The 8,722-nt window shown below is 30.8% G+C and overlaps 2 protein-coding genes across 3 annotated transcripts in view; one reads left to right on the top strand and one right to left on the bottom strand.

Annotated features, from left to right (window-relative positions):
* Positions 1-8,722, bottom strand: part of LOC106692437 (SUN domain-containing ossification factor) — a 118,398-nt gene that overhangs the window by 103,399 nt on the left and 6,277 nt on the right. The window lies entirely within an intron of this gene.
* LOC106691928 (E3 ubiquitin-protein ligase MARCHF3) overlaps positions 5,536-8,722 on the top strand; it is a 12,741-nt gene continuing 9,554 nt past the window's right edge. The window contains exons 1-2 of the mRNA XM_067045195.1: positions 5,536-5,776; positions 5,864-6,011. Coding sequence (XP_066901296.1) covers positions 5,990-6,011 — 22 coding nt within the window. The 5' untranslated portion in view covers positions 5,536-5,776; positions 5,864-5,989. The remainder of the gene's footprint in view (positions 5,777-5,863; positions 6,012-8,722) is intronic.

The following is an 8,722-nucleotide window of genomic DNA, read 5'->3' as shown; positions in this document are numbered from 1 at the left end:
TTCATTCCAAACTCCTTAACCATCCTAACCCATTAATTCTTAATCATTCATCCTTAAGAATCCCTGATAATCCTGCGAGGAAAAGAAGATGGCCATTATCTTTGAATAAGTAGTAGTTTTTAGGATATTTGACAAAATAAATTCACAAACTGTTAATTTCTAGTTGTTCGTATAAATTTTTGAAAAAATATATCTCTAGACCCATAAAACGTGGATATGTCTGCGAGCACTCAAAAGAAAGGGAATTTAACTTACTGCAATGTAGTTTATGACGCTTATCTTCGTAGGGGTATTAGTTTTTATAATATTCAGTCAATATAAATTTGGCAAATGAAAAATCGTCCGAACATCTATAAATCAATTTATTTTAGCAAATATCATGAAAAATATCACTCCTACGACAATAAAGTCAGGAACTACTTTATAGCACATTAAACTAGCTTTAATTTGAGTGCTAACAGAAATGTACGTCAAATGTTTTTTGAGATATAGATTTATTTAAAATAAATTAACTAACGACTAATCTTTCAGTACATTTTAAGAAGTGTTACTTTTTAAAAAGCTATATATCGAGATCTATTAGATGTAAATAGCTCTGGTAGGGCTAATGATTCAACAAATTTACTCTTCTTTAAATAATGTTCTTTTAGAATTTTTAGTGTTGTTGGTAGTTTTTAAGATATAGAGCTCCGAATGAAAAATTAATTATTTTTAACGTTTTGAAACAGCCGCCATTTTTGATTCCCCCTACCTATACTTGGCAGACTCGTTAATTTTGACTAGTAATTATACATAGTTTTCATAAAAGTAATCAAAAAATGGGATTAAATAACTGTTTTTTTTCCCTCTTAGAGTCTTGTACGTTACTTTGACGTTTACTTGATATAACTTGTTGCACAGTGGAGCAACGACGTTATTTTGTTAAAAGTGGTTCAGGTCAATTTAAATCAATATCTATGTCAACAATAATTTAAATTAGTGTCATATACATAGAAAGACCCATAAATAATAAAGAGGTAAGTGAGTAATTATTTTATTTTATTTATTTTTACCTTTATCAATAAGAAATTTTTCCATCACAAATAAAACATAGAGGTCTGAAGAAAATTTCAGTGTTCAAGAATGATTATGACAAACCCCCTATTATTACGTAATATACTGAAGAGTTATTGACAAAGGAATTTGTGTTGTTTTTTTTTTCAATTATTTCACGTCATATTTGTGTGATGGTATCACAATTGAGTTCCAAAGAATTCCAATAGTCTATTCGAACAAAAAGTAAAATGGAACTGTATAGTATCCATGAAAAATATTGACTACATAATAAATAAAATTATATGTTTACTAATTTTTCACTTGTGATAAAAATTATTGGTGAAACCATAATTAAAAATGCCATAATTTAATTAATAACTATTTTTTTTTATGGTATAACTTTCAAACCTATAGCATAGATAATGTTATATACAGCATAGATAATGTTATGCCAACAGATGACGTAAAAAAAAGAGACGAGGAGCTGCGTAGTATGAGTGGTTATTGATACTGTACACACCGCCACTTCACTTGAATTTCGAGGCTGCAACCCAACACTTGGCGCCGGTATTCAAAACACTTAAACGTTTAAAAAACAGTAAATTATCTTCTCATTTTTGTGGTACTAAAAAATTTATTTATTTGTATAAATATCTATGTTATAGCCAAGATGCAAAAAAAGGGGGCGTAGTAAGATACTGTTACAAGATATGAAAAACAAACAAAAAAGAAAAGCAACCATAAAATATACAAAACCCTTAGTGTGAAAAATAAACCGAACAAATGATAACAAAAAAAAAAAAAGAAGAAGAAGGAAAACCACTTGGTATAAGTTTCAAATATACAAAGATAATAGAATAATATATTTAAAATATAACTAACAAAAATACAAAAAACTTAAACAACATAAAAATAAAAATACAAAACAGAAAATATATATAAAAAAGAAGGAAACTGTAGATAATCAACATACATTGTAATTTAAAAAAATTATTATTATTATTGGCGCGACAGACAGTGGAGGCCCAAGGTCTCGCGCGATGTACTTAAAAAATACATGCCGCGTTTCATGACGTGGTTTTCATAGGGTGGGTTCGTCACTCCCACGCCTATTTTTGTGAGTGCCACCCATTGGCTAACGGGCATCACAAATGCCCATAATTATACGCTTGAAAAAATCCCAGAGAGGGCCGGAGACTCGATCACGCAACCTTTGGGTTGGCAGACAGGCGTGCTACCATGCTGCTATCGTCACCCCAATTTAAAAAAATTCAAAACAGAAATTTTTTTGATGAACTAAAAGTAAATTGAAACATGAAAAAAAGATACTTAAATATTAAACTAAAAGTTTATTATAAAAAATTAAAAAAAACAAAACAAACTTAAACACAAACGTGAGTCAATGAGACTGTTCGAATAGTTCCCTTACTTTAAGAGGATTCATAAAAAATATGAAAATATGATTCACTTTATTTTGATGGCCTGGCCCTGAAAAACTCAATAGCTTTAAAAATTGCTTTCTGACGTCGTCAAAGAATGACATAAATTTTATAAATATTGTTGTGACGGTGATATGAAAGCTGGGTAAATCAATAATCGTCAGGTTCATTGAATACAGGAGTAACAGAAATCAAATTGAAATGTATTTCAATCTAAATTAATCCTGGAAATTATCTGATTCTAACTTTCAAGAAGAACATTTCTGGAAAGCTCAAAATCTCCACTTATTGAATGAGAAGCCGTCATAATTATTTATATCAATTGGAAATTATTTACTTAGCAGATAGTCTAAGAGCCCGAGAGGAGAAAAAAGTCAGTTATTTTAACCCAATTTTGATTACTTTAATGAAAACTGTGCATAATTACAGGTAAAAATTGATGAGCCTGACAAGTATAGTAAGGAGTAATAAAATATCGCAGTTGTTGCAAACTGTGCGTCCAATGATTCCTAAGATAGTTTTCTCAAAATAAATTCACTAACTACTAATTTATCGTTATGAAATGTTGCTTTAAAAAAAAAATCTCGGGAACTATAGAACGAAAACAGCTCATATTTTGGCAAATTTACTCTAGTTTAAATGATTTTTATGGAGCTGCAATAGATTTTTTTTTTTTTTTTTTTTACAGTATTGAATCCCACCATTTTTTATTCCCCCCAATTATACTTGGCACAATTAACAATTTCGACTAGTAACTATACCTAGTTTTCATTTATGTCATAAAAAATTGAGGTGATGTAACTGACCTTTTTTCCTACAGGGAACTTTTACTAACAAGTAAGAAATATCAATTTTGCTCTAGGCAGCCACTGAAATAGCATCAATACAAATATTTGTAGTTTCTCTTTTATCGGTGAATTTATGTAAGCTTTAATATTCAAATCAATAAATTAAGATTAAGAACCCAAGTAGGGTCTAGAAAATGGAAAACATTCCATTACTAAATAATTTGGTTATAAATAGTAGGAAACGTTATTTCGTATATAGTGAGGAAACTATAAAAGGAATGATGGATCTGAGATATGTTTAAGTTTAGACCAGACAAAATAATAAGAAAGCATTAGTAAGAAAAGTCGATAAAGCGTATTCTCAAAATCAGCAACTCATTCTTTGGTCATGTACGATATTAGGGATCATGAAGGGAACTCTAGATGATTCTAAGAAGCCCGTCGGGAAGGAATCCAAAACATGAAGATGAAGAAGAAAAATTGGAGAGATAATAACGAAGAGAAGGAAACAACAGAACGTTGTCTCAACAATATCAAATAATAACCTCAAGTATTTTAACGTCTAGAATTTAATAATTTGTGGTAGAAATTATCTTTTTAATGGTACATTTAAGAGATAGAGATAACACAAAAAAAAAAGAATAAAATTCACTAATTCCGACTCTAATCGTGTTTAGAGAATTCCCTATTTCATCAGATACCTTATCATGACGTATTTTACAAGGATTAATACTTTTATTCAATATAAAAAGAATTATAAAAAATATAGTTAACAAAATAATAATGCGCTTTATGATTATTACAAGACCAAATTAAAAATAAAATACAAAAAAGAGATCTGTCTTCAAAAATTTTGTGTAAGTGATGTTAGAATAACTTTCGATTTCATCAGCTCACTTCTAAAAAAAGTTTTCTCCCAAGCAGTGTAACCACAGGATGCAGGGCTTTCTTCGGCACCCAAGAGCTTCCATGAGATATGGTCACTATCAGCGATCACCACACGTAGCATCTGCCACTTTCTCTTGGCCAAGTTTAAGTTTGCTGTAGGCAGCATTAAAAAGAAATCATAGGTGGAAGGTTAAATCATTACGAGACAAGAACGATAACCTGCGCACATAATACACAGTTCTCAAAACCAGCTAGTTAAAAACGGGAATTTTCAAGAGACTAGGATCAGTTTGACTTCAATCCATCGAATGAATTTGTAAAAAAGTTATCATGTACATTGCTATTTCTCAAAAATTAAGCAAGGGTACGTCTTGCTAGGATTTTCCTAGATCAATAACAAATTTTCGGATGATGTATAATATACCGTTAAAAAGTCGTTAGAATAATATTTAACATATGAGTTAGTAGAAAGTAATTTTGAGTGATGAAGAGCTCATAAATAAACTGAACTTATAATAAAATATTTTCGTGTTTTCATGGTTGACATAATAATAGTAAGTTTTTACTTCCGCTAACAATATATGAACGTGAAGAGATAAGCGTACCACGCCATTTTTTTTATTTGAATCTGTTTTTGCAATAAACATAGCTAAAAACTAAACAGCTTTTTTAGGAAAAAAGACCTATTTTTTTTTTTTTTTAATTTCTTGGTAAAAATGTATTTAAACATTTGAAAAACCAAAATAAGAAGGAAATTGGTTTGTGATAGCTTTCTGATCATTTCTACTGGTTAGTTTCATACTTAAATAAATATATTTCAAGGCTTAGTAAAAATTTTCGTTTTTATTTATTAATAAACTTGATTGGTCGTTTTAGAATAAAATCTATGGGAAGAGTCGTGTTTGTTATAAGGATGTCAAGAAAAATACTTAAGGGCATGGTGAAGCGAAATTAGAGGAATTTGGAATTGGATAAAATTAATACAGGACCATTTTAACATTTTTCTCCAACATTCTTCAGTTGACCTCTCAGCCCAGATGTGAACCGGCGCCGCAACAGTCACGAGCAAGTTCAAGTTCAAGTCAATACTCATCTCGCTCGGCTACAATGGGCTCCAAATTATTACTTTGAAGTCTAGACCGTAAAACAAGGGAGAACATTTTCGATCGGGAGGACATAAATTATTTTAAGTTCCTGAGTGAATACAAAATTTTCCTACCTTTAATAGTGCGAAAGCAAAAATTTTTAAAATCTTTAGCAACTCATTTCATTAACAAATTGGTATCTAAGCGATTCTTCCAATAATAGTAGTAAAGAGGTGATTGTGCCATTTCGTTATTACAGGGCATTTTATAAATATTTTCATCATATGGGTTTTTACATATACTCAAAAAGTTAAAACACAAAAATTATTTATTTATTACGCAAAATTGGACGGGTACAGGCCGGTCAATGTTTTTAAGATGTGAATACAAACAAGTAACCCTGATTCGACCTTACCTTGCAGTAATTGGCATAGGAAGCCAAACATTAACGAAAATGTTTTGCATAAACTCAACCTTCCTAACAGTAAATGTTTTATTCAATTCAATGAACCCATATTTTCTGCTCAACTGTATGCTTTAAGTGAGTAATGTGTATTCAATCGTTATAATTTTTCTAATCATATCTATTATATATTACAGTACTATCGATTCCTTTTCCGGCTTTCAGGAGCGATGGATTTTGGATTAGATAAAAGTATCAAAATAAAGAGATATTTCATGAAGAAATGGCAAATCTTAATTTCGATTCTTGAATTCGTACTGGAACTTTAATAGAAATGATTAAAAATGTGAGATGTTTCAGAACTCGGACAGAGGTAAGTCGGCGGATCGAGACGATACAAATTGTATTTTAATGTTTTCGGCGCACAGATCTATACCCAAGTACTTTCCTGTGGTACGTTAAATGGGCCACGTGTTCCAAAGCCGAAAAATGGACAGTTTTTGAGATAATGCACGGGTTAAACCTCATTCTAAGGTTATCTTCCACAAGCCCACGATGAGCTTAAAGGAGTTACTATTTTACTGTCATTCATTGAGTCTCCTTTGGTTCACGCTTGGTCATTATTTATTGAATGAAATATTATTTTAAGCTAAAGACTTGACCTATTCAACCGATTTTCAATTTTCATGTCCCAAATTATTCAGACCCGCCGGTTCCAACCAAAAATTCTTAGTCCACCTAAAACATCAGTTCATTTATTGCCTATGGGGTATAGTTATGAGGTCTCAACGAGCACTATTCAATGTTAACATACCATAACATAATTATGGTAAGTTCAATCCTAACTAAAACTGAAATGATATTTTCCGTTCATATATGGCCTAGATATAAGGTCTCAGGGAGTACAATTCAGCATTAATATATCTTTATGGATAACTGAATATTAAATGTAAAACTAAAGTGATGTTTACCAGTGGGGCAACGTAATTATTCATTACGTAAACTGTTACTTAAATATAGTCATTATAAGGTATATAGCTTTACCAATTGTATGAGTTGCATAAACCTTCTTGTTAATATTATATTGTTTACGCGATCTACAGGATTGATATCACTTATATTTCGAATGAATTGAAGAGAAGAAGAAAATATCTAATGAGGAGTTCTCACAGATATAAATGAGTGAATATTTATTCTTAACTCACCTTTTTATTTATCACAAAATTAATAAGCAAACTTGATCGAAATCAATATGGCTGAAATATCTATAATGTCAATGATAAGACACATTTTAAACAATTAAAATTGGGCAAATACAACAAGAATGTCACGCCATAATATGTTATTGTGAAATTTTTAAAGTGTTAACTAGACGTGAGTGTTTCACATCTTGAGACTTTAGAATTATTTGCGCAGAACTTTTAACTCTTCCTAAATAGAAGTAGAATCAAGAACACCTATTACTATATAATTGATGAATCACTACTTTAACAATCTTAAAGCAAGTTCGATATATTAATTACTGGGTACTGAATTAAAATTAAATTGTCAGGGATTTTTATTTTCCGTAATGATGGTGGTAGAAAAGCACAACTTGGTAACTGTTTCCTACGCGGTTAATTCGGGAGCAATTCTTCCCATTCGACTAAATTGAAGTACTGGGGTCTAAGGGAAGAGACAAAACGGTCTAGATCCATGGATTATAGCTGATTAGGAAAAATGTTGAAGAGATAGAAAAGGATCTGTGAGTGTTTCCCTTGAGAAAAAATGCATAATCCTAACCTTTATTAAGTGGTCCCCCAAACCTATTCCCGATTACACATTCTAAGTTAATCTCACCAATTCACGGTCGATGAGCTATGGATAGGTTAACGATCCGCCTAATGCGGGTAGTATGGGAAGGAAGGGATATTTATCATCCGAGGAACAGGGGTTTTGGTCGTTCATCAATGGTGTTCAAAAACCGCTTAAAGTGGAAAAATATGATTTAATGTTTTTACTGACTTACCTTACGTTTCTGGGATCCTTAAAACATATATCAAGTTATCCAACAAAATATTTTTTGGAAAAATAGGAAATCATCAAAAATTGCCGGATTTTATTTTCTTTCGGTTTTTTGCTTATGACATACAAGTAAGCATTCCACCCAAAACTTAATTCCATATCACAATAATTATGAGAAAGTAAAATGTAAGGCAAGGCAATCCTATATTTAAATAAAGATGGGAATTTGTTTTTTACTATTCATGTCCTTATCATATTTATTGTTCAACATGTGATTTTCGCACAATAAAATAAATGTAAAAATAAATGAGGATAAAAATAAACGTAAAAATTAAATTTTTTGGAAAATGGCAAAAACATATTTTATAAAGTTTTACAAATCACTATGGATATTCTAATTTTCAATTGTATTACTAACATCGTAAAATCTTTGTTGTATATATGTCTTCTATCATCAAGCGTTTATCTAAAATTTTACAAGGCAGACATAAACTATACCTACCTCTAGGCTTTCTGCTACCTTAAATATTTTAAATTGATAGGGTAGAATGTCTATAAGAACCTTACAAAGGCATTATACTTTTCTAAGGGACCTAATTTAGTTGGTGGTATGATCATTGGAATGAATTACGAAATTTTAGGTCTTTTTTTTCACCCATAAATTCTAAAAGATTAATCCAATAGAAAAAATTATAATGTGACAAGCATAGAGCATTAAATTCTGTGCCGAACAATACTATAACGTAACAAGTCCGCTAAGCAGGCAGAATGGTCCATAAATCACCCGCTCTGGTTGCATATGGACTTTATAGTACTAATAGTACAAGAGCCCAAGAGGAGAAAAAAAGCAGTTCTCTCACCCCAATTTTTGATTTCTTTAATGAAAAATATGTATAATTACGATTCAAAACTGATGAATCTGCCAAGTATAGGTAGGGGGAATAAAAAATGGCGGCTGTTTCAAAGCAATAAAAAAAACTAATTTTTCATTCGGAGCTCTATACCATAAAAAGTAGCAACAACACAAGAAAACCGAAGAGTACGTCATTTAAAGAAGAGTAAATTTGCTAAAATATGAGT

Source organism: Halyomorpha halys, unplaced genomic scaffold, assembly GCF_000696795.3.
Source record: "Halyomorpha halys isolate HHAL.00 unplaced genomic scaffold, Hhal_1.1 Scaffold5.1, whole genome shotgun sequence".
Taxonomy (NCBI): domain Eukaryota; kingdom Metazoa; phylum Arthropoda; class Insecta; order Hemiptera; family Pentatomidae; genus Halyomorpha; species Halyomorpha halys.
This window is presented reverse-complemented; position numbering and strand designations above follow the sequence as displayed.